The sequence below is a fragment of the Oryzias melastigma genome, linkage group LG7 (genome assembly GCF_002922805.2).
Source record: "Oryzias melastigma strain HK-1 linkage group LG7, ASM292280v2, whole genome shotgun sequence".
In the NCBI taxonomy this organism is placed as follows: Eukaryota; Metazoa; Chordata; class Actinopteri; order Beloniformes; family Adrianichthyidae; genus Oryzias; species Oryzias melastigma.
This window is the reverse complement of record NC_050518.1, coordinates 4,662,936-4,689,819: the sequence shown is the minus strand read 5'-3', so window position 1 is coordinate 4,689,819 and position 26,884 is coordinate 4,662,936. Positions and strand designations below refer to the sequence as shown.

Here is a 26,884-nt window from a genome sequence, read left to right as displayed (position 1 = left end):
CTTCTTCTGTAGTGAAAGCGGAAATGTCTGTATTTTGGGTTCATAGCGGGCTACACTACCAACAACTTTCTATTTTTTGAAAAAGAAAGTTAAAAAAAAAGCTGCTAAAACTTTTCATTGAGCTTTTCTCATTTTGTATCGGGTAGAGGAGGGAGTTTCTCCTTTCTGATGGGATTTTGGAGCCATTGAAAAATGAATTAGGGGTAGGAAGGTTTAAATAATTCAAACAAAATCCTTGGGCTTGAGTGGAGCCCCATACTCTGGAAAAAGAGAGTTGCTCCCCTCTGGTTGGCTTTACTTGGACCTGACCAGCACCTTAATTCACATCATGGATCGAAGTAGTCGATACCTCAGCTTGGGGGGGCGAGGTCATCTGTTTGTGGAGAAGTTGAATGTACAGGCTGTGTTTGAAGCCACAGAGAGAGGGGAGAAGCTAAATCATGCATGTGCTAACGTTAATTGGCTGTGTACTGCTCAGCGATGTGGGACTGAGAGACAGGGGAGAAGAAAAGGCAAGAATAGGGGAGGTGGTGGTGGTGGGGGTGGTAAGGGGGTGCGCCAGTTGTCGAGGGCTGAGCTGTGTTTATGTGGTCTGCATGAACCTCCTGAATTCGGATTCCAGATTTAGACCTCCTGGGGAGGAAAGAGGAAAAGCGAAACGTGGAGAAAAATGAGACCAGGAGGAAATCAAAGACTTCTAAAAGCAACTGATTACCTCGTCTCTCACTTTATGTGCTTTGATTTAGAGGCTGCTGCATTTGAACATTGTGCGTTAAAAGGATCTGAGTGGATAATCTGGGGAAGGAAGCAGTGAGCACGGCAGGAAAGAGGCAGCATAGAAAAGTGAGTTGATACAGAAAAGTGTATAATGACAGCCGAGGCTGCATCGCCGACTCTGGGTCGTCTGCAGCGACGTTGACTCTGCAGTAGTTCTGCTGCTAAGAGAGGAGCTCTAAAAGGCAAAACTTTTAATTTGATCAACATTTATCAGTATTTGTTTGTCACAATCTGTCAAAAAAAAGACTGAATGAATGTTTCAGATATGAGCTTTCTTAGTAGCACGTCTTGACTTTTATGGTTGAGCTGTCTTAGCACCATTTGTGAGTAGTTATAGTCAATCATTATTTTTAGTGCCTGAGAAAAACAGTCCGTGTGCTGAATGCAAATTTTAGGACCGTCCTTGAGCCTCGTAGTAAAGGGGTGCTTTCTGGACAACAATTCAACTTCTGTGTAACCTCAAAAACACTGAATGAGTCCCCAAGGGGAAATTAGAAACCATGAAAAACTCCACTTGAGGGCTTATAGCTCCAATGAACAGGTTCGACTTAACTGTAGAATTCACACAGGTATGCTGGGGCATGAGGTGAGCTTAATCGCTGTTATTAATTTCAGTTTTTTTGCCACTATGCATCACATATTAATCTATTTTTTAAGTCAAATATAGTAAGTTTGTAATATAAGTTAAAATATTGGTAAAATGTCACCTGATTAATGGCATTAGGTGAAAGACAAAGTACCTTCATTTATTTTGCTTATAGATCAGTCGGTTTATCCACACGTGATCCACTTTTTCAGCAGATTTCTGCTCACTGTGCTGCAGCGTGCTTGTTTGGATTTATGAGCAGTGGCACATTAGCAGAGCATTACCCCTCCAGTAATACGAGGCAATAATGTATAGATGTGTGACTTGGAAACAGTTGCACAATACACAACATGTCGCATGTTGTGTTGATTAGCCAATCCTCTTAAATCATTCTGCTGTAGGCTGATCAGTGGAATGACAACTTGAGCTTAGAATTAGTCTCATTTGGAGGGGCTATTCTTAAGGGTTTGGTTTACCTGGAGGAGCTTGAAGATGAAGTTAAGGACAGAGAATGGTCAGCAATCTCTACCGAGGTGAAACTTTTTCAGATGGTCTAAATTGTTCATGTTTAGTTTTTTGGCTTTTGCTATTTTAAAAATGTTACTTTAAGAGTATAATATCTTTCAGGTGCAAAGGTAGAGGCTCTAAAGTAGTGGCGTCCTCACTGGCGAAACAGCAGCTACACGCTCCTCACTCTCTCCCCCTTTGCCTCTGCCACACTGGTCAGAGCTGCATGTGACAAATTCACGTGCGGATGACTTGAACTGGTGATGTGAAATTTGTAAAGATCGCTTGAACAAAAAAATGTCTTTGCCCTCACTGGGAAGTGGGGAAATTTTAAATTTCAAAATGTCCTTTGTCCTGTATATTTGATTGTAAATTTTGAACTATCATTTTTAGCCCTTTAAAAGATTGTGGCCCATTTGTTTTTTGACAATTTGTCAGTGCCCTCTTTTTTTTGGGAGGGGGGGGGTTTCCATTGTGCCCCAAAACTGCTATGGGATAGAATTATGCATCCACAGTTAATGCTGGACTGCTTTAATCAGCTTTTCAATTCATTCTAGTTTCAAATAACCTAATTGATCTTAAAATTTATACTTTAAATATTAGGATTTGTAACTGTTGATGTATTGATGAAACTTGGAATGTTAATGCACTAACATTTGACAAATGTTTTTGTCTGAAATTATGAACAATCATATGATTTTGACTTTTCTACTATGTTTGTGATGTTTATCACATTTTTTCACCTCTTTCCAGCTTTAAATGTATGTGTTTTTTAGCTTACCTTGTTGGACTAAATTTTCATCTTGGAGCATGAATTTTTCTACTTTTTATTTTTATATAACTGCCAAGAGACAAAAATCTAGCTTAAGTTTAAAAAAAAAAGTGAACTACTGTATTTTTTTTTTTTTACAATGAACATTTCATTTTAATTTTTAATTTTTTTTTATTGGCTAATCTTTTTGAGTTTTTTTTTTCTTTTAATATTTTTACACCGTTTAGTTTAAAATGTTTTATCTTGAACATTTAATTTAATATTAGTGTCAATCGAGTATCATCCATCAAACATAATTCAGTAATTTTATTTGTTTATCTGTCAGGGTTCCTACTGGGCTATAGACAACAATCCTAAAGAAGACACTTTACCCAGCAGGCCGAAGAAGAGGCCTCGCTCTGGAGAACGGGTACGTTACAGCACACCTTCTTTATCTCACCGTAGTCTGTATTTATCCAACAGTAAAATCTCATCTTTAAACAAAAAAATAAAAGTTCTTTAGATATGTTTAACTGTGATTATCTCCCCTCCAGAAACTGCTATGGAAGCTCAATTTTACAGTATGGCGTTCTTCTGTCTTTATATGATGTTTTGGGTTCTTTTATGACCTTCTGGGTCGGTTGTTGTTGTAGAGTAACTATGGTTGGTCTACTTCAGTCAAAGTTGACATATTACTTGTTTAATTAATGCATGTTTTGTTTGTAAAGCCCCAAAACGGTTACGAAAGCTTATATTGCTAAGTTGAATTGAAGAGTTTTGAATGTGGAAACGTGCATTTACATTAACTTTTCATTGAAAATGGCTGCTTGAACGTGGGGGGGTATGTGAAAGTTACTTTAGTAGGAGGTCTGTCCACTGCACTTCAGCCGTCTGTCACAGGCAATGGAACAGAAAACAAGCTTATAAAATAATTGTCACATTTTTAAGAACACAAAAATAGAAATATTAGTTCTCCAGATAGCCGTTTGCCTCATAATGCCTCATAATGCCTCGCTGTTTAGACACACTCGTACTAGAGAAAGAATGAAAACAAATTACAGCTTTTTAAGGTGAGTTCACAGCCAAGTTTGTTCAGTTAAATATAATTAATCCGGAATATCGACAAGCTCTAGGATTGAAAATGAGGAAGTCAAAGTGATGTGCATAGAGTGTTATGTAAGAATGATTTTTTATATTAGAAATGGATTGACAGAAGCAGAATTTAATAATGAATAGAAACAGGGAATTCACTTAGCAGATCGCAACCAGCCTTCAGTCATTAACCTACAGTTATGAAAACAAAAGCTGTACAGCTGTGGCATGCTGCTAGCCCTTTTGTTTTCACCACAGCTTACATCAACTCTACATTTTTGGCTCTGATATTGTCAGCCTTTTTTTATTTTTATTGTTTAACACAAGTTATTAGATTTGTTTGGTTTTTAAATTGTGGTGAAAACAGTCCAAATACTTGGAAGTAAATCCCAATCGCTCCTTTGGCCTTTGACTTGGCAGTATGGACAGAGAATGGTGACATAATCCTTTAAAAAGAGGGCAACAAAGGGTCACGGTGTACATGAAGAATCTGAAAAAAATTAGCGTTTCTCTCATGAATAATATTAAAAAAATTGAGAAAACAAAAGCAGCCCCAAGAAATAAAGTTAAAACATCTTTCCAATTATGCTTTAAGGATTTCCTCTGGTCTTACAGCATCACTGAACTTGTTTGTCTTCTAACCTTTAATCTTTTTTGGATCTAAAAAGTAAGGGAAGAAGCTTTCTTCCTGTTGCATTAAATGCATCAAAAAGCTTTTATTCTATTTCCTTACCATTTTCCTATTACGGCTGTATGGTGGTGCAGTGGTTAGCCTTCTTGCCTCACATCACGAAGGGCCTGGTTTGAAGCTCAGCTGGGACCGTTCAGTGTGGAGTTTTTTTTCCCAGAAACTCGGACTTCTCAAACAGTCCAACAACATGCTTCATAGGTTAATTGGTCTCAAGATCTACCCCCCTGATTGTTTTTAAAGATCTCCAAGCCCTGCTACCTCCTGATTAGCTCAGTCAGATGTCTCCACATTCTGATTGAATGAACACACCTGGTCCAGGTAATCAGCAGCAAGCAGTGCAGGGGGAGCAGGAAAACAGGCAGAGTGGTAGATCTTGGAATGAGCAGCCCTGCTGTAAAGTGTCCCTATAGGTGTGCATGTGTGATTGTGTCTGGGAGTGATTGTGTACCCTGAGACAGACTGGTTACCTGTCCAACAGTGGCTGGGACAGGCTCTGGCCACCATGTTTACATGTTTTAATAAACCATTAACGTTTTCACTGTAAGAACACAATAGATTTTAAAATCCAGGGCACTTGATAATTCTGCACTGTATAGATTTTTAGTTGTTGGGTGGACATTCTGACATAACCTAATTTTCATTTCAACCTAATCAAAAAAGTGAACTGAAGAGACGATAATGTTTTTTTTTAATCCTTTATTTAGCAGCTCTGTGCGTCACATTCAATTCAGTTTTATTTATATAGCCCAATATAAAAAAGAGTTGCCTCAATGTGCTTCACGCTAGCAATTTTACAGAAGCAGAAGGTCAGTTGTAAAATATAAACAATAGCTAAAAACTAAACAGATTAAATAAAACTGTTTATTCCTGCCCTTAGACCCTCCTTCTCAGGAAGGAAAAACTCCTATAAAAAACCCGATTGAGGAAAAAAAGAAGAAACCTTAGGGATGCCCACATGAAGGAGGGATCCTCTCCCAAGACAGACTGTTAAAGAAGAACAAGCTTTTCTAACTCTACAAATTTGAATAGAGTTCAGCCAGATAGGACTGGCGGACAGGTCGGGGTGAGGTCCACAGCCAAGACGAGCCAGAGGCGCGGTCCACGGCCAAGAACAGGAGCACAGATGATTCACCTAGAATATCTCCCACTCTGAGATGCATGTATAGCATGTATTAACAGTCTGAATATTTCCCAAAACCAGAATGAATTCACATTCAGCTTTATTTATAGAACACTTTTCCTGCTACGGAACACCTCAGTGTTTTACATAAAATGAATAAAAAATTAGTAATAAAAATAGTAATCAGAAAAAAAAAAACACAGATACCAAAATACAAAAAAAGGGAAAAACAGAACCTAATTCAAACATGAGGAAATGTAGAAACTACTTAAAAGCTAAGCTAAAAAGATGAGTTTTGATTTTTTCTTAAGGCTGTGGGGAGATTTTTAATCTCCCCACAGCCTTAGGCAGTCTGTTCCAAACAAACTTTGTAAAAACTGCAAAGCCCGTGATATATAGCTATCGCTACATATTAAATGACAATAAAGACATTATATTTTAAGGTAATCTTAAGGCTTTTTTATGTTTTGCATGCATTTATGTTTAATAAACGACATAAGAAGCAAACCAGCAGTGCATTGTTTTTATAAAATCATTGATTTAACCTTTTCCTTTCAATGACTCTTAAAGTTTTGATGAATATTGATATTTAAGGTCCTAGAATAACATGTAATAGAATCAAACGACCATTCATTCATTTATATACTTATAGATTTTTCTTGTTTTACCTAGCTTTGTATGTGGGTTAGAGCACTGCCTGCTGAGTAGCCATGAAACTCTGACTTCCTCCTGGATGCCCTCTTCAATACCATAAAATCTGCTTCAAGGATTATTAATTGTAATGTGAGTCCAAATTAATGTTATAGTCTAAACCTTTATGACCAGGCTTTAAAAGAAGTCACTCCCCTGTGGAAAAGGGGATTTGGAAATGCATGAAGTTGGTCTTTCAATCTGAGGCTGTTTCTAAAAACCTGTTTTGTTTGCTATAAGATATAGTTTCTACAGAGTGGGAATGGTTCATTAGAAATTTGCTTCTGAGGCATGGAGTGAGCATTTCATTAGGCGTAAAGAATTCTGAAATCTTTTTTATTCCTTTGAACTTATTGTTTTAAAACAAGTTTTGAACGACTTGTTCAATAGACAATGTATTTGTGTATTACTAAAAAAATAAACTAATGCCTATAAAGAAAAGGCATTTTAATGACCTTCAAAATCTAGAGAATAATTCTGATGTTTTTGATTAATGTTTATAGTAATGTGTGTTGAGTAATTAAGCAAAAATAAAAAAAGATTCAGCGAAATACCAAAGCTAGAGGTGGGATTCGAACCGACGTCCTCCCGATCAATAAAAAATCTATGCTTGGCTATGGTGGCTCCACGGTTAGTAATCCTTCTGCTGTCAGTTAACAACCTTCCACCTGGTTTACTAGACTTTTTAAAGGTTTTTACGCTGGTATATGATCATTTATGAACTAAAACTATGGTACTATGGTTTTCCTTGTACTATACTGAAATTATTTTTGATTTATTATATCAACAAAGTAAAGTGGCAGTGCGAAATGCAACAAAATGCAAATGTAATTATACCTACAAATATTTATCTCCTATATAGATTATTTTTAAGACCATAAATAAAGTTATATAACTAAAATGTGCATTTTTGTCTTTACTTATCATCAGCAGCAGCAGTCATTCAGGGAAATCAGTTGATGTAATCCTGTACTTTTAAGTATCTTGGTGAAACTCAAATGAGAAGAAAAATGTAACTCTAAGTTGAGAAATCTTTATTTATTGATTTTATTGAATGAATTTATTGTATTTATTGGATGCTGCAGATCCCACTGAGATATAGTTGGTCAACTGATGTTTTCTGAACGTGCACTCCACTGTGTGGTTGCATTAAAGAAAACCTGCAGTCATTTATCACAGCCTTCTCTTTTTCTTTCATCTCTGTCACTGTTTGCACCAACATGATCATTATCTTTCTATTCGTCTGCCACTCCGTCCTCCCCGTCTCTGCCCACATTGCCGCTTCCCGACTCCAGAGAGCTCAGACAGACGTGGACCGGCAAAGTGCACAATCACCGTTGCTCACTGGAGAAAGGCTTGAGGTAAAGAGATAGAAAGGGTTCAAAATTGAAGCGAAACAAGACATCAAGGTAGACGGAGCGTAGAGGGAAATAGTCGAGCTTCAAGGGAGGAAAAAAGAAGTAAAAAGGGAGAGGAGGGGGTATTCTAGTCCTGTGTTCCAGTTAATTACAACAGAAGGCCCCGCGGCTGCCGTTAGACATATTTTCTTCACCGTTTTTTTTTTTTTTTTTTATTACTAACATTAATTAATTCAGAGCCTTGTCATCTCGTCTTACATGGATGGCCCCTTCGAACCTTTTTCTTATGCCTCACTTGCTGCACTGCTTGCAGACACACTACGGGCTGTCACATGTGCTGAGGAGAAGCGGGGTGGGTTTTAAGTGCTAAGATTCATGGTGTTGCTTTTGCTGTGCACTAAAAATGTATCGGCATTTTCATATTGTTGTTGTTGGATTTAGGTTTCACAGCCAGCAATTTTAAGTTTGCAGCGAGATTAAATGTCAGATGCGTTGTATTCATTTGTAGATAGGTACCTTAGTTCCTGGTGCTCCCAGAATAATTGCTGCTTTTCTTCTGATGTAGAGTTTTCTGTTTTGTCACCACTCAATAATAAAACCATTCTGCCCATTTCTTCCACATTTTCCTCCTCTTCTCATGTCCTTGTTGTCATCGTTGTTGATGCCTCCACCAGAGAACTTGCAACCCGTTTCACTAGGAGTTTATCATAATTTAAGGGTTGCATTGTTACCTACCAATCCTCTTACTGTAAGCACTTTCAGGTTCCTCTCTTAAACCCCGAAAGCAGTCAGAAAAGGGGGTAAAAATATCTCCAAAATTCATTTTTAAGGCAGTTTCTCATCGATCTTTGAGTAATTTCTCATATCCTCACTCAGAGTTAACCCTGCGTTTGCTCTGATGAACATGCTGCTGAATAAATTGTACATGTGTGAATAATGCATGAAGATGACTTGATTCATCTTATCAAGTGATGGGTCTGCTTTCCAGACTGTGTGAGACTCCAGCAGTTTACACGAAGCACACAGCAACCAGTTTATAGAGTTTCAAGCTCAGGGCATGCTGGGAGTTTAGGTGCTTCTCTGAGGAATAATTCAATTGTAGCACAAAGAATTTTCTTTTGTCATTCATGTCTTTTTCCTACATATTTCTGTTAATATTTGTAAATTTAAAAAGCATATAAAATAGCAGCACAGATATTTTTTATTGTTGAAAATCTTCAACTCACTACCAATCAAATGCATTATTTTTTACCTTATATATCTTGTTCTAATGCCACCAGGCTTCTATTTTACTTATTATTTCTTTTTTATTATTTAATGACTTTCTCAGGGATTTATTAATTCAATTAATTTTACATATCAATTAGAAAAATACTGTAGTACACAATAGTTCATTTTTACTTAATTATTTAGCAATGATAGAAAAGCAGGTCAACTGAATCTGAGTCAGCCCTTTCTAAGTTGAGAGCTGTGAGAAAACGGTGATCTTTGCTGTCTCGGTGTCTGGTGATTCCTCAGTCCTGCAGGGATGCATTCCAGTCCTAAATTTGTTCTCAGAGCTGCAGTCTTATCAGGACCAGCAGCTTAAGTTTTGTAACAGATGGCAGCCCACCACAGCTGAATAAACTGATACTTACCTTTGTCACCGAACATTTTTGAGGATAGAGAAAAAAATGTTTTGTCTCAAAAATGTGTAGTTTACTTTGAGTGACACTACTTTATTTCTGATCAATAACATTTAGATTTCTAGACAAATAACACATTTATTGATAAATTCTATTCTCCGATTCATAGTCTGAGGACAACCTAAATCAGATTGTGTGTCTTGAGGGAGGTTCTGTCTTTGAGTCCTGTCATGGTTGCAAATGTCTAAACCACCTCATCAGGACCGGGTCCAAAAGTATTCCTGACAAACCAAACCACCTGAGCAGACTTGTTTGGGTGTACAGGAGCAGAAACCTCCTATAAAGCTGTGTTCACACCAAACACGATTTGTGCATCAGGGGTGGCCAGTTTCAATGTTAAGTCAATGGTACAACATGTGATTGGAGGTCCTGTGGTGCAATTTAATCGATGGGCGAGGCGGTCTGGCAGCAGTGCAATTTAAATGACACGATTTAGGCGACGCAGCCAGAGTTCAAATATTTGAACTTTGGCGAGGTGGCCACGGCATGTCAACCAATCAGGGCATGTGATGTTTTCATTGACAGCAGGTAATATAGATTTCCAGTATGGTGGATTGATCAACCCATTGTGGCTCCAGAGCCTGTCCCGGCTACTGTTGGGCGAAGGCAGGTACACCCTAGACCAGAGGTGGGCAAACTTTTTGATTTATAGGCCACAAAGGGCTCTGAAATATGACAGAAGAGCCATACCAGGACTAGATGCGTGGGGTGCTTTGGTAATCCATCTCATAAGAGAAAGAAATAACATCAAATCTGGATGAGAACATGTCTTCATTCTGATTAAAACTAATATAGAACAGTTTTATTTCAAAACTGTGACTTCAGTTTTCATTTTACTGTCAATTACAACAATGGTTTGATATTCTTCAGAGAAAATCGTAAACTTAGAGAAATGCTGTGTTAATATGGTGCTGGAATAATGAGAAAAAGAAATGTCCGGCTCAAAAAACTCACATAAACATAAAAAAAGACAATTCTTCCAACACCACAGAAATGCAGAATAACTCAATGAATTTATACTGCGCCATCTATTGGAAAACATCACACTTATAGGGAAAATCTTGGGTTAATGTGGGACACAAAGCCTTAAAGTTCGGTCAGAGAGAGATGGAAAAAAACACGTCATTTATACACAACTCTCACAGCACACAGTACTGGGTCAATCTGAATGAACTGAACCCAAACATTGAAACTTGATTACTGATGTTTTTGTAGAGCTCTTCAAAATAAACAAACCTAATCTGTCAGCAGCATCAGTGTCATCCATGCATTGTAAATGAGATAAACAGACACTGCTCCACGTAGCGATCAGGGCGAAAACCTCTGGTTGTAGCTCCTCCCACATGTGTCTGAAGCGTTAAGCATAGGAACACATTTCTGGACAGGCGGCGAGCAGCTAATGCGCCGTGCAGCGAAGAAGAGAGACGGCTAAATTTGATACATGAATCCTGTTTGGTGTGAACGCAGCTTTAGCCCTTCCAGGCTCATTCTTTCAGAAGGGGTGGGTGTGTGGGGTGGTGTTAGCTGCCACGGAGAGAAAAATCTTTTTAAATTGTTTTAGAAATCTAATGTTTTCAGTCACCACTGGGGGCTTATGAAGTGGGGAGTGATGATCAATGAATTTGCCAAATAATGTTGTTGCAGTATTGACATGTTTTTAATTAATCTGCGCATCAAAACATGCATTTGGCCTACCTGGCCTACATACCTGTCAAATCCTGCATGGGTTTGTAGCAAGCAGCACAACACATTAACATTTACTCAAAGGATTACACCAAACACCCTTCAGTGTCCTCTGTTGGTCTATTGGTGAACCACTAATATGGTCTGGCCTCTTCAGGATCATCTGGACTAAATTGGATTACAGAGATCTGGAATGAATTTAATGAAAACAATCATTATTAATAAAGCTCAATTTGATGGGTGTTTTTTTTCTTTTTTTTGCCTCTTGTGTAATGCCTTGACATAACCTTGGTTGTGAACTAGTGCTTTGTTTAAATCACTGGTGTCTAAACTTTTTGCAAAGAGGGCTTGAATTGATGAGGTGAAAATGCATTTTTTGAACCAATATAATAACATTACATACAAATGAACTATTTAAAGGACCCATACCATGCAAAATCAGCTTTTTTGAGCTTTTTAGGGTTTATAATATTAATTCCTCACAAAAAAAACCCCAAAACACTCCCAATGCGATATTTTACTCCATTTGCGCATTTCTGTGCATTTCTCTTCATTCCTGCTCTCTGAGCATCAGCTCCTCCCAATCTACCAAAAAACGACTTTCCAGGAAGGGTTTACGCTACACCCTACCACCACTTTCTCCTCTGAGCTGCACCTGCACCTAATCTGCAGAGACAACAATGGCTTTCTTCCAAGGCCAACTCTAGGCTGATGTCATGAAATGGTCGAGGCGTCTCACTTCTGGGTGCTCATGAAAATCATCCATATTTCATAAATGTCGTCTTTAGTGTGCCAAAGGTAATATATTATCATTTATATGGACATCGTTTACTCTGAAAGGCTTAGAATAGCAGGATATAGGCCCTTTAGTAAACATTTTTACCAAAATTAGTTATTTTTTTATTTGAAGATCAGAATTATAATAAAGAAAAAGTCTGTCTGTAAAGAAAATAACTGAATAAAACTTTGGTGAAGATTAAATCTGCGTTTATATGAAATGTTACATATTATTTAATATTGAAAGCTCATTCTAAACTTCTAAATATAAATCCTGTTAACAAGAAAATAACACGGTTATATTATTCAAAAGTGGTTTTGATCACAGAAACAAATATTTCTGCTCTCATTTGGCCCTTATGTCTCTGAAGGTCAAGTAGCCACAGGTTGTTGCCACAGGTTTACAATGGTTTAAAACATAATTTAGTCAATTGCAACCAACAAAATGTAGTTCTTAGAAAGTGCTGATTGCAATTTGAATACATGCTGCATTTGGCCCATGTTCAGGACTTTGGACATGCCCAGTTTAAATAATTTGTAAAAATTTGCATCCTAATCGTCCTGCATTTACCACTACTTTCAATCCATTTTTTGATCTTGCTTTATTTCAATTTGGTGTCAAAGGGTGTAGCGGCTACTTTTCTGGATCTTAAATTACAAACATGTTCCGCTGTGAGCAAACAGGGTTTTTGGCTATTGATGACGCACACAACTTACTTTAAGTTTGAAAGTTATTCATTGAACGTATTATTTCTTTATGGTTAATTTTGCATTTGTGATGGCTGCGATATGACAGCAATGAATGGAGTTGTTACGCAATGTCAAACTTCTATGCAACAACGAAAAGCAACATATGTGTATCTGCAATTAACGTCAAAACAATAACGCATCAACAATCTTTGCATTAACAATATAATGACGTCCACGTTAGTATTAGCGTTTTAGTGTTAGCGGTCAATAAAAATGTTTAACCCCATCTCACCTGCTCCAAGTGGCGTTCCTGCCCCGTGGCTACCAGGTGACACGCCCACCACCACAGTGTAAACAGTCAATATCTCCAACGATAGTTTTGGCTCCTACATGGGGGTTGCTGAACCCTACCAGCTACTGAAAGGTGAAGGCTAGATGAAGGCCTGGACAGTTAGCCAAACCATCCATCGCAGGGCGACCCAGAGATCATCAACCACACACTCACGTTCACACTATGGGACAATTTTAGAGTCCTTAATTAACCTATTAAATGTGTTTTGGATGGTGGGAGGAAACTGGAGTGCCTGGAGAAAACCCATGCATCCACAAGGAGAACATGCAAACTCCACACAGCTGGGATTCAAAGCCTTTTCTTGTGATCCTAACCTCTAAACCACAGTGTAACCTTGCCATTACCATTCTTTTGTTTATTGGGAAATGGTTTAATCACAATAAATATGTAGAATTTGTGTTCATTGGCATTAATTTTCTGCTCCATTCCAGTGGGCTGTCAATAATTTAAAGACAACGGGACACATAGATCCAAATTACTCTGCTTTTATGTGAGGTTTCAGTTCAGACACATACTTGACACATTTGAACTCAAAATACACACATTTAAATATTTAGGTGACAAATGAACACATTTAGATCAACTTGTGAGTGAGGTAATGAAAAAAAGAGCAAACCTTTAACCTCGTTTTATTTCTCTGTAAGACTTAACACGCTTATACCCACTGTGTCTTTGTGAGAGTTTCAGGTCACTGGCAGTCAAGATTTGGGAGAACATCCAATAAACATTAGCATGATAACTATACGTTCCCTGGGATGCATTTAGGTTTTGTTATTGTGGTGGGAAAATGCTGCGCTCGTGCATTACATATCCCCTGATATCCTTTGTGATCTCAAGAGAAATTGTGTATAACATAAAGGAGAAACTAATTAACACAGCTGCACAAGATTTCTAATTAGTTCTTCATTTTATATTCAGTGGTGTGCTGGGACCTGGAGGACAGGGCCCACAACTGTCAGCCTAAAATAAAAAGAGAAATAAATAAACATTATATATATCTGAAAATATAATTAGAAAAAAAGATAAAAACACCTACCTGGCATTCTTTGGGCTGTTTTGAGACTAAAGGAGGATCTGAAAATGGCTCCTATTTTTTTGCCATTCTGCCATTAAATTTTAATATTTTTAATTCTGTATTTGTACAGATAAGTATTTTATGCATAGAGCTGGACAATAAATCGATTTTTATCAACAAATTTAAAATTTCATTTTAAGATTTATTTTTGGGAAAATCTGGATTTTTTTTGGCAGCTTTGTACTGAGGTCTGCACACCAGTCTCCCACAATGCACAGACATTATAAGGTCAACTAGCTAAGAGGAGCTTGATTCCAAAACAGAAACAGTTTCTTCAGTTCTCTGGAACTGGATTGGTTTTGTGACTTAAACTGCAAAGTCTTTTTTTACAGGTTTTTCAACCAAAAGTGAGAGTACAGGGAATTTGTTTCAACACCAAAAACACAGACACTTTGTTAGTGCTATGGCCATAAATATAACTACCACCAAGCGATGGGGAGACATCTGTAGATTTAAACTGGATTTTTCCCGGGGTCTCTAAAGCCTTGAATTTGAAAATTTGGAAATAATGCCTTAAAAAACATTAAATAAGTCTTAAAGTTGGATATATTGCTCTCAAAAACGATACAGCTTAAAACTTTAAATGTATAACTTTTCTGGCCTCAAATTATTATTATTTTTTTAACCACAATTGTGTAAGTAAAGCGCGTTCATCAACATGCTTGACGCCAGCCGCTGGTTAAAACGGTTGTTCTTCTTGTTGATGCATAGAAGAAGAAGAAAGGGGGGGAGGGGGGTCTTTACAACACAGCTAAAGTAGAAGGTGAGACGCTAGTTGTTACCAGGGCCAAAAGAAAGCTGGTACGGTCCGGTACTGCGTGCGGGTATAAGATCTGCCAGAGGAACTCTGTGTTTTCAGTATTTGCTGCTTTAACTCTCATAGAGCAGCTTCAGGCTGAAGCCACTAAAACTGTGAACCAGACTGCAGTTTATCATTTTATTGTCTCTGTGTTCTCTAGTTTAGTGTCTTATCATCACTACGAAATGGGATTTATGTCCCTCTTTCCTCTAACGTTATTCGCTAATTCTATCGCTTCCCTAAATGAACATATCGTGCATGCGCGTCGTATACGGTACTTTTGATCTGTTCTTCGGGAACGCTAAATTCCTTCACAGTCAAGTAGACATATTTCTATGCAAGTTGGAGGCTGGTTTGTTTGTTGCTTAGTTTGCAATGGAACAAAAATAAATAAATAAATGATTCCTACAGTTTCTGAACACAATTGTGATTTATAGCTCAAGGTAAAACAAAAATACAATGGTAGGAGTGAAACATGCAGCAAATAGATTAATTTTTATCAGTAAAAGTTTAGAAAAAAGAAGAATGTAGGGAAGATTGTTCAAGAGGAAGAATGCAGGAGTGAGGATGAAGATGTACACGCTAAAATTAGAAGAGAAGAAAATGAGAAAGGAGGTGCATTCCCTGCATTTGTCACATTCTTTAATACAACAATCGATTAAATATTTGACTTTGTTTTCAACAAATTAGAATAATTGAATATCTCCAGTTTCCGGATGCCTGTATGAATTTGTCAGCTCCCAAAGGAGGTTCTACAACAAAAGACATTTTGTTAAATATATTCTGTCATTTCTCATTTTTGTTTAAGAAAGTAAAGGATGGAGAAAAAAATATATTGAAATCAGTAATTAAATTTGGTGAGATAAAAGTCAGATAGGCTGCATCACACAACTTCACTACTGCAACAGCTTTGTCAGGATTTGACAAATAGCAGAATTGTAATTGCAGAGTAGCTAGCATTAAGAGCACGCATATAAAACAGAGTATGTGCAAGCTTTCAAGTTGCACATCACCGTGACACATAGCCACAAGCTAGAATTTGTTCACTCTTTTCATCTGGAATTCAATAGATAATTTTAAGTAACATCCAGTGTGCACCTGAAGGTTGGCGCGTTGCTGCCTGATGTCAGACACGCTGTGATCAATGCATTAAGTTTAGCGGTTCAAGTACAAGGCTCATACAAACTGCAACTATAGCTCAATCAAATTTGAAAAAACTTTTCCTCTGTTTTTTTTCTGCTTCATTTGCAGGCCTCAGCCCCTTATAGTCTGGAGTCAGAGTCTCTGAGAATGGACTGCATCATGTCTGGAGGGGCGTCCCCAACTATGGCTATCAACGCTGCAACTAACAAGGTGAAGCGGTTTAACTGTGGCAGTTGGAGAAGTTTTGTTGGTGCAAAAGGAGTACTAGAGCAACCATTCAGATGCAGCACACTTACTGAACCAGAAATGTACATCAAAATGCAAGAGGTGACCTTGCTTTATTATGTGCAATATTCATCTTTCACTATAAAGATCTGTTAATCACTTTTAAAGTCCCTCTTCAGCTATCTTTTGAGATATTTAAAAAATATCCTCAATGGTCTTTTATTTGTGATTATGATGTTTGTAGGATAGTTATAGCGTATTTTCTACATCACAAATAAACTTTTTCAAACCACATTTTTTCATCTGCTCCCAATTCACAACAATTTAATTAAAGAAATTCACAGAAATGCTATTAAATACTTAAGATTATATATATATATATATATATATATAATCAGAAAAATGACACAAGAACATGTTAAGAGAGGTCAATAGAAAACTACCTTAGTGTAAATCATCTGTATGACAATAATTTCTGCCTTGCTAATTAATGTTCTTGTTGGGGGAGAATAAAAGTTCCATTCTGTTGATTTAAAATACAAAATATGTTATCAAGCAGTTCTTGTTGCTCTACCTGCGTCCCCCATTTGACAATTTTAAGTGAAACACTGCTGCATTGAAACCACGTTGCTTAAAAGTTACCTCACTCCACATTAATGTTAATTCTGTTGTTTTTAATTGTTTCCTAAGTGTACAGAAAATGCTAATATTTTTAGTTGTAGTTCTTAATGGAAAAAATAAACTGCATCCACTGCTGCCAGAGATAAATGTTCTTAAGTAAAAAAAAAAACAATTCTACTGTCCTTCGTAGCAAAAAACATATTTCGTGGGCATCTTGAAATTCATCAACTATAGTGTTAGAAAGATTTAAACACATTTGTTCTTTTTATTTTTATTTCTTATTATCAAGCAGCTTATTTATTGCAGCAGTTGCACTTTAAAATGGACAAAAAGACTTGCTCATTAGTTTCTCATCAGACCGGTTGTTTATAAATTCTGACTGCAGCCATGCGTTTTTCTTTTAGAACAATAGAACAGAAAAAGGGGGTACAGCTGTGTGAGTCAGGCTGTAAAAATAGGACGTTCGTTTTATTTGAAAAGACTGTCACCTTTTGATGGTTTGCAAATTCAAGGTTCATTTATGACTAAGAATACTTGAATTTCTTGTTATTACAAATGTATCATGTCAATAATGTTTTAATTATTGATTAAAACTTAAGTAATACTAAAATCCTCATTTTTTATTATCTTTTAACTACATATTTGTTTGTTTAAACAAAACTAATGTCACTAAAGGACTTCAATTACGCCAATCCAATGAGATAATGGGCAGCAGAAATATAGTCATATTTTTATAAAGTTGTAAATGCACTAAGTTACATGGCAGTTAGTAGATACACATTCCACATATCTTTGTTTTTTTTTCTTCTGATTTTTTTACTGTCATTCATTTCATGAAGGCACCTCAAACATATCCACAGTAGCTGCATGCAAAACATGTAATATATGTATGTAGTATATGATCAAAAAGGTGAAGTGAAAAGTTTTTCTGTCCTTTCACTTTGGATTTTAATATTAACAAAATCTACATCATAACTTCCCCTCTGCCAATTTACTTCTAATTTCTGCAGACATCAATCAAATATTATCAAGTATATTCCAAAGAGATATTTTCAATTTTTTGACAGTTTTAAAGAGAATATTTTTAATGTATGTTCTGAACATTTTTTTAATTGATATATATTTGTTTAACTTTTTAAAAATATTCTATTGAGCATTCTGAAGTTTAACACCCACAAAACTTCGAACAACTTAAAGGTCCATTCTGATGAGAATCATGTTTTTAATGTTTTTAACATGTTCTTGTTGCATTTCTCATGATGGAGGAAATGTATAAAGAAAATTTGGCTCAGAAATTCATTTCTGTGTATTTCTCTAATCAAATTGTTGTGAATCAGGAGCAGGCGTGTAATGCTGTCTAAAATAGAGCGTATTGGTGTCGTAGAACATGGGCGGACCACAAGTTCTGATGCATCCACTTGCAGACAAATGGATCCATGTACGTCTTTGTTTTTCTTGTCCCACGTGGCATCTGGCTCTAAACTGTAAAGCTGGATAGCTCCAAACATGATTAGGTAGAGGGTGTGAGAAGGCTTCAGGCCAACGATCCTGGCCACAAGTCCGGCAAATTTTCCAATGAACTTTTGCAGCTCTGCAGAAACTATGTCCTAGAAAACAACATCATTTTATGGATTATTAGCTAAAAATTTAAATCATAATTAAAAGGCAACCAGGAATGCTTTTGCAATAGCTTAAAAATGATGAGAGTGGGTCTTTAAAGTAAAATTTCCTCTGATTTCCATCTTAAGAAGTAAATACAAACAACTTTGGCAGTGTTCTGTTTTACATTCTTAATATGGTTTCAAAGCAATGTGGGATTACATTTTTTGCACAAAGACTCAGTGACTGTCCAGTTTTGGAGTTGAAGCCTTTGATCAACCAACCATCGGGGGTCGTTCTACCCACTGAGCTTCAACCAGCATCCACCAATTTTTAAGCATTTTCCTGAACAGCAAAACTTTATGACTTTTATTGTTGCCATTCCCTTGGTGCTCATTTTTTAAGCACAACGAGAAAGGCATGACTCGTCTCCTGGCTGCAAACAATGACTCAGAGCAGTGAGAGGAAGACCTTGATGCTAATGAAGCCGATGCTAACGTCAGTGATCGTCGCCCACGTCCAGACAGGTGGCGTCCTGCAGGCGCACCAGTGTGTCATAGTCCTTTCCCTGACACATTTGTTCATTGTAATTCTGTTTGCATAAAAATATATTTTCACAATGATCACAATTATGTCACAAAATAGCTTTTTGTGTTTGTTTATTGTTTAAAATCCTCAACTTTGTTTTAGTTAATTAATGTAGGGTAATTTTATGTATATTTTTTGTTCTAAAATGATGAAACCTTTATTTTTTTTTTACACTTTCACAAGTTTCCTTTAATGCAAATTGCACTAAATTGACTAAAACATAAAAGCAGTCATTACTAGAAAAATGCCTCCTTTTTTTCCTTTTCTACAAGATGTTCCAAAGGGTGGAGGACTGCCCTAGAGAGCCTTTACAGCTGTCTTACCCAAAGGCTATGTTTTCACATTTGTCTTTACAATTAAATGTTGCCTTGAGGTAACGCTGGCGCTCCTGTCTCACGAGTCCTGACAATCAAATAAAACAAAAGGAACATGATTCAAATTACCCCGAGGCGCTGATTTTAAGCCCTGTGTGATCTGTCACAGCAAGACTATAATACAGCTCCGAAGACTTTTTTTTTTTAGACTCAAGGTTTTCTCCTCATTGATATATTTGACAAAAAAAACTCAGTTTTTTAAATGCTAAACAGGACAACGGATTTTAGTTTCATTGGTATGAGGGAAATTCCAAGGCTACAAATTGGGCCACGAGGGAAGATGAAGTCCTCAGTTGTTGCAGTTGAAGGAAGTGTTAACACGGCCCTTTTCTGTGTGCGTATTTTTTTTTTGTGTGTGTGTCTTCAGGTTGCGCTGTACAACCCAGAGGCGGAAGGCAGTGAGAGTCCTGGGAGTCTGGGTGGCAGCCTGAGCAACAGCCTTTCAGAGCAGAATTTGGCGTCAGTCAACCTTAACAGCCTCAACAATGCCGTCAGCAGCGGCAGCAACGTGCAGAGCTACCCACCAGTAAGACCCCATGTTGTTGTGGTTTTAATGATTGTTTGTAGGAGCGTGCACAGGAAGGACAGCTGACACGCGGCGCTGCCTCTGACTGTCCGAAGACAGCTTGACCAGAGATTTTACTCACTGTTCATCTGTTCACCTGCAGGATTGTTCTGCAAACCTTCTTTTTTTTGTTTGCGTATTTTATATTCAGCATCATCTGATGACTCATTTTGGATCAGGTGCTTAGTGGGTGCAGGATGTGTCTGCTGGAGCATTCGTAACTGAGGAGGTGGAAACCACTTCATGACATAGACTCTGAATCAACAGGTTATTTATTGGGATTTGCAGCCTGATAATCACCAATGTTTTTTTAGACCACTTTCAACCCCATTTGGTTCACACCAGAGTTCCTAGTCTGAGATACTTTTCTTTGCTCGACTGCTGTGATTGCTGAACTCTTAAATGCATAAACTGAACATATTGAGGACATCCAAAGATTCAAAAGATGGTTTGTTTTAGATTAAACTATGATTAGTTAATGTCTTTAAATACTAAAAATATCAAAATTAAAGTTCCGACTTTTTTCCTCTAGGAGATTTGTCATCATAAGACCTGAATTTTTACAAATCCTTTCTGTGAAATTTGAAAATTTCTCAAGTTAAAAACCTCTCATCCTTCTGCAGATAAACAATAGCCAAACCTAAACATTGATAGAAGTTAAAACAGAAGAAAATGAACAATTTCTAACTCCTTTAAAACTAGGAGCTAAATTGTATTTGTTGGCAAACATTTCTGCTCAAACATCCACTATAAATACGTTTCCATTACACATAAGCACAAAACTTTTAGAAATTTTTAGGATTGTCAAAAAAAAGGTGTAATTTTGTAACGACACATGTTCTATTAAATAAAAATTTGAAAATAGATACAAACAAACTCACACGATAAGTCATTCTAAAACATGGTGAACATTACTTTGATTTACAGCAGATACATTCAAATTTCTGCTACGGCACTAGTGCTCGTCATCATCTATCAAGGGAGATGTTGGCGTCTTATTCAGGCCATAGAGCGGCGAGCTAGGTGGGAGTGGCTATGGATGAAGTGATATTGGGTTGGTTATTTTGCAGAGGAGCTGTGGATCCAACTATTCTGCATGACACGTTCAACTTTTGATGAGCTGTGGGACCTCTTGTTGTACAGCAGTGCAATCACTGTTGGTCACTTTAATTTATCGGTAATTTAATTCAAAAAGTGTTTCCATTGTAGTTTTGTGAAATGTTAATTTTGATACGCCTCAAAAACAACCTCCCCCAAGCACAAAAACTATCTTTTCCAAAAATTTTAGTTTTTTAAAAATGTATGAGTTTTAATCAGGCTAGTTTATTATTCAAAATCCAATTTGCGCAACTTCATAGTCAATGTGTGTTGTAGAAAGATCCACTCCCATTGAAAATTGTGTTTTTGGTGTTTTAACATGTTCTTGTAGCATTTTTATCATGACGGAGCACACAAATTTCCAAGCATTTTTTATTCAAATTGTTGTGAATCCATAGTAAATGTAAAAAAGCTTGTAGCTCCCTGCTTCACACCATTCTGATGCATCCACTTGCAGACAAACAAATTCATAAACGTCTTTGTTTTCCTCTTGTGAGCTAGCATCTGACTCAAAACCATTTTTGTTAAATGAGTAATTAGATTGGGGGTGTGAGGGGCTGTAAGCTAGTGGGAGAGTGTGTAAACAAATGGATGATGGTGAGGGAGCAAAGGTTACTGAGGCATTCCAATGAGCTACTGCTGTTCTGCAGGAACTATGTCTTAGAAAGCAAAACTTTTTTTTTTATTTTTGACTAAAAGCAAAATAATCATAATTAAAAGACAACTGGGAACCCTTTTGATAGATTAAAAAGAGATCAGTGTGGGACTTTAAACTTTATCTTTAATGTAAACTTCTCTATCAATAGTTCTGTGACTTGAAAGACCTCTGGCCTTATTTTTGTTTGATTTCAAATTAGGAATGTCTAAGTCTAATCATTTCTTGACTTTAAAAATAAATAACCAATTTCATATTTGCTTTAAATCAGTGTTACATTTCAAAAGGCTGGATTTTCTAAGTTTCTGAGGTGATTTAGCCAAACAATAAGTGTTAAAGCAGAGTACGAGAATGCAAAAGTAGCAGAATCTTAAAAATAAAAGCGCTTTGTTCAGCGTCCTGAAGTGATGGAGGTGTCTGCAGAGGAAGTGATCTGAAACAGATCACCCACACCTTCATTTTCTTCATTCATTTCCATTTTCTAATTTGTGTCATAGCCCAGGGAAAATCTTGAACGTTCTCGTTTTTAGTGCCTTCCACACCTCTAATAGATCTTCAAATGTGAGAAACACTAATAGAAAAAAAATAGATATCATTACGTAATTTACAAAATATTTTAAAAACTGAAAAAACAATAACAAAAAAGCATGTAATTTGTCTGTGGAAAAACTTTTGTGATGGTATTGAATCTGATAAAGCTACATTTTGGATCCAAATCGGAAAAACATGTATTCCTATGACCTTTCCTGTAGTGCCTCCATCAGGCCAAAACTCAGACTTGGCATCTAATAGGAAGCCCTTTTCGTGCTCTCATTGTCAGCAGTCTACGCTACTCCCTCCATTCATAATTTAGCCCATGTATATTCATGCTAGTAGAGGAGAAACCTGTGGGAGCGAGATCGTGCTTAGCATTTTGGCTCCCTTTTTTTTCTTTTTATTTCCTCCAGACCTTTTTCTTTTGTGTTGCAGAAGATTTTCTCATTAAAAACCACTTGAGCAACATCTAAATAAGATAAAAGTGAAATTATATCTAGCAAAGCTTGTGTCTGCTTTCTTAAATAAATTCAAACGCTTATTTTTTAAGGGCAGCCTGTTGTAAAACATTTAGACTAAGAGGGCACAGAGAATCCCAGCTCTTCATTACTTCTCCTTTGGAACCAGCTGCTCACTTTTATGCCATCAATCATTTTACCTCACTCACCTCCCACCTGCATTAGTAAAAGGTCAGTGCAATCTCATCTCGTTAACCTCTCATTTAGCGAGGACATCTTCTGTTTTTCCTCCTCCCTGCATCACCTCCCCTCCCATTGTTTCAGGCCCGGTCCTCTATGATCAGGGTTAGTTCTGACTCATTACCTGGTGCAGGTGATACCCTCCTGACTGACGGTGATTACTAGTGGCATCTCTGGCAGAGATCTCAGACATCCAGCGAGTTTTTTCTGAGAAGCTGCCATTACTGGGTGAAGGTGGATGTGTGGGTGATGCTTCACAGTAAGTTGGCTCACATTGGCTGAGGCGCACTGATCACAGCAAATTGCTGGAGTTGCCTTGGTGGGTGGTGAGACTGTTGGGTAAGGTGATGGAGGAAGATGGGATGAAGTAACAAAAAATTGAAAGACAACTGTTTGGATTTGTGTTAAATTAGAAATAAATTAGTGACGAAAAGATTTATTCTCATTGGGGACTGACTAGAACTTTTACAGGTGCGATTATGCTATTTTAAAATTACTGAAATGTTTGTTTTTTTATTTATATATTTTTTATTGTTACAGTTAATACTAATCCAATACTAATAAATAACTCTAATCTTAAAGTATGTAGAAAATGCCAATATGTATCTATCAGAGTATTTTAGAAATTGTTCAAAATGTAAAATTTCTATATAAACAAACATATTACAGCATGACTTAACCCTATATAACCATTTGTAATTTATACACACATTTCTGAGACTCCTATCTCATTAACATAATATAAACTATTAATAAAAATCCATTGTATATAGAATTTAGTTCCCTCTTTTCTGCCCTGTAGTTCATCGTCGTTCCACTAGGGGCAGTAGAAGGGCTTTTCCTTTTAATTTCAAAATGGCTGCTTCTGCGGATGCAACAATATTCAATATAAAACCGAACCCTTCAATACGCGTTCAGCAATTCAATACAACATTTTTCACAATACACATTTTATTTATTCAGTACCAGTCTGAGGTTCCTTAAGGGTGTCTGCTGCAAAAAATCCCATCCACTCTCCCCCTCCCTGCCAGAAACTACCTCGCCCTTCCTAATAAAAGTTAAATAAAAGTTTAGCTAAATGCTAAAAACAACAAATATATATATATATATTTTTTTTTTGCAAAAAAAATATAAAGATCAATAAAGGACTGACACGTAAGGAACACTGCGCTTTACTTGTGTTGCTGTTCTTTATTTGGACGAGTAAGTCAGTTCTAAATATTTTAAATTAGTTCAGTTTAGATTGTGTATGACATTAATCTGTCAAAACTTAAGAGAACTGCTTAAAATGTAGTAGTTCATTTAAGTCGTAATATTTACATGTATATAAGAGTTCTATTTAAATGTGATTCTGCAACAAGTGCCAAGACCTGTGCACTTGAAAAAATCTGAATTTTTGTTATGGTATTTCTCTCTGCAAAATAAATAATTTATTTTTCTCACTCAATACACATCAAACCGTGAGCAAACTGTATCGTTGCATCTGTAGCTGCTTCCATTAAATCTCAAAACACTTTTGACAGAAAAAAATAGCTAATTTTCCATACTCTGGTCCGATTAACTCATCTATTGTTATTCCTTTTTTAATCAACTACTTGCTGCAGTAAAGGAATGTAAAGTTAGTCGTCAATTAATTTTTTTATAATTCCGTTACACCAGGTTAACAATGTTTGTATCAAATGTGAGATGGTGGGTAAATAAGGGGCTTTTTTTCTTAAAACACTGATTTCAATATTTTTGCATCTTAAACTGATATTATTTTGAGCAAAAACGTAACAAATCACCCACTGTATCATAACTCATACTGTGTTTCTTGTAAAAAATGATAATTAATATTTTTTAGGGATTTATTCAAAGGGTTTACTTACATCAGGGATTAACTCTGCACCAATGACCCCGACCACAACTCAGAGGCAAATTTCTCCCTGCAGAAACTATATCTATGTCCCAATTCCTTCACTACTCACTATATAGTTCAGTATACTGTATAGTACGTTCCCCATTTTATAGTTCTCCCAAAATCTATTATTCCAAAATTGAGTGCCCTAGAAATTTCCATAAGTCTTTGCAAAAAAGCAGTGTATCGATGCTCTCTACATTGGCAAATATAGACTATAATGCATTGCGTTTGAACAATTTTTGCAAACAAAATGTGTTTAAGTGTAATGTTTAAATAATCCATCTACATTTTTCATCATCCAAACATAGTCATAAATCGACATCGTAAAATGTTCACATTGATAAGGTTTCACTTTGTATAATCAGTGACTTCATACAAAGTAGAGACCATGGTGTCCAAATTGCTTTTAAAATCCAGGGCACTAGATAGTCCTGCACAATAAAGCTTTTTTTTTTATAGTTAGGGATTAGGTTGGGAATTCGGACATAGCATAGGTCCTAAAAAAGGTGAGTTTTTATAAGTTTGGCTAAAAATCATAATTTGAAGATGATTGGGAATTCTTTTAATAAAACACTAACGACAGATTGAGTTGGTTCACCTTTTAGAGGAGGCTATATCCACTTTATCTTTGCTGTTTTTGTTCTGTTAATGCAATTTGATTACAACTGAACTTCATGGAAATGATTAAGTCGGATCTAACTTATGTCATCATTATTATAGATGTTGCAGTTCTATGGTTTTTTTTCCCTTTATTTACATATAATTCAGATTTGCATCAATGTTTCTTCATGACTTAGGTTCCTCCTGTGTTCTTTAATGTCTCTCCAAGTTGATCTGCTCTTCTGTTTGTGTTTTAAAGGTGACTAGCCACTCAGAGCCTTCATCCCAGTCTCTGAGCCTCCAGCAGCCCACCCAGCCTCCACCTCCTCCTCCACCTCCACAGCCACAGTACGGTTTACCTGTCCCCGTGTCGGGGGACAAGCAGCTCTGCTTCTCCGACTTCGAGGACCTCAGCGCTTCTTTCCGCAGCCTTTACAAGTGTGTCTTTGAGCAGTCCTTTTCACAGCAAGGTGGGTGTCATCTCTCACAGTAAGACTGTTTATTGTGAGCCTTTTTCCAACACCTTCAATGGCATGTTTGTTAGGAGAAGACCATTGTAAACTTTCAAGTCAGGCTTCATGCACATAATTAACAGACACTCTCAGACTTGCATTCAAATTCAGAGACTTTAACTCTGCAGTCTTTTCAGTATTAACTTCCAGCATACATTGCTACTTCTGTGTTGTGTTTTAATAAACAATGCTGTTCCGCATATCTGCATTTTCCGGTTCGTTCAGTCAAATGAGTAAAGGCAATTAAGAGGAAAAGTTGAACAGAAGGAGAAAAGAACTCACAAACACATCTTCAGCAGAGCGGCGCAAAGGTTTCTGCTGCTTTGATAGCAGCTAATTAGATTGGTGCTAAAGTTTGTGAAGCATCGCGCTAATTGCTTCCTGAAGCTTTCAGGTCACCAGGCCTTCTCCCTCTTGGATCATCCACCATTGTTTCACCCTCCTCTCACCTTCCTCCTCTGATTCGCTTCTCCCCACACACATGCACGAAGGTATTGTAGCCGGGGAGATTGATGCGCTCTATTGAGCTACTCAACTGGAGCCTCAGTTCATCGTGCAACGTTCCTTCAGTTTGTGGTCAGGGGTGGTGCAGGCTGGAAAAAGTTAGACAATTAAAAAGACTCGTTGAGTTATAAGGAAATTGTACAATAGGGATATGTCAAATGATTATTAATTACAAGAAAGCTGTTCAATAAATGCTTGAAGGAGGTCATTTTTGTGTGTAAATGTCAGGTACCGAGGTAGGACACAGATGCAGACGCAAAGACAGGATGATCTGTAAAAACTGTTGTTTAATTATTTTTCTTTCTTAACTTATTCCTGTGCTGAGTAGTAACTCAATGAGGCTGGAAGGCTCGTAGTACTCGAGAAAACACACAGAACCATCTGGCAACGGGTGGAGGAAAACAGGCAGCTTATAACAGAAATGCAATCAAACACAGGTGTATTCATTAGGAGGGCTGGAGGAACAGGTGGAAAGAAGGAAATGAACACACCTGTAAAGTGAGAGAGATGAAAACAAAAGGTGAACAGAAACACAGCCACATCCGGCCCCAAAACCCCACAGTAACTTAGCAGAACCAGAAAATGAAAACCTTAGTGCTGTAGAATTAGGTTGAAGCAAGTCATACATTTATCTC

At 37.0% G+C, this 26,884-nt stretch overlaps 1 protein-coding gene across 3 annotated transcripts in view; it reads left to right on the top strand.

Annotated features, from left to right (window-relative positions):
- Positions 1–26,884, top strand: part of LOC112159136 (forkhead box protein J3) — an 85,302-nt gene that overhangs the window by 43,200 nt on the left and 15,218 nt on the right. For all 3 annotated transcript variants that reach the window (XM_024293027.2, XM_024293025.2, XM_024293026.2), the window contains exons 5-8: positions 2,968–3,051; positions 15,885–15,986; positions 19,551–19,709; positions 25,493–25,703. In XM_024293027.2, coding sequence (XP_024148795.1) covers positions 2,968–3,051; positions 15,885–15,986; positions 19,551–19,709; positions 25,493–25,703 — 556 coding nt within the window. The remainder of the gene's footprint in view (positions 1–2,967; positions 3,052–15,884; positions 15,987–19,550; positions 19,710–25,492; positions 25,704–26,884) is intronic.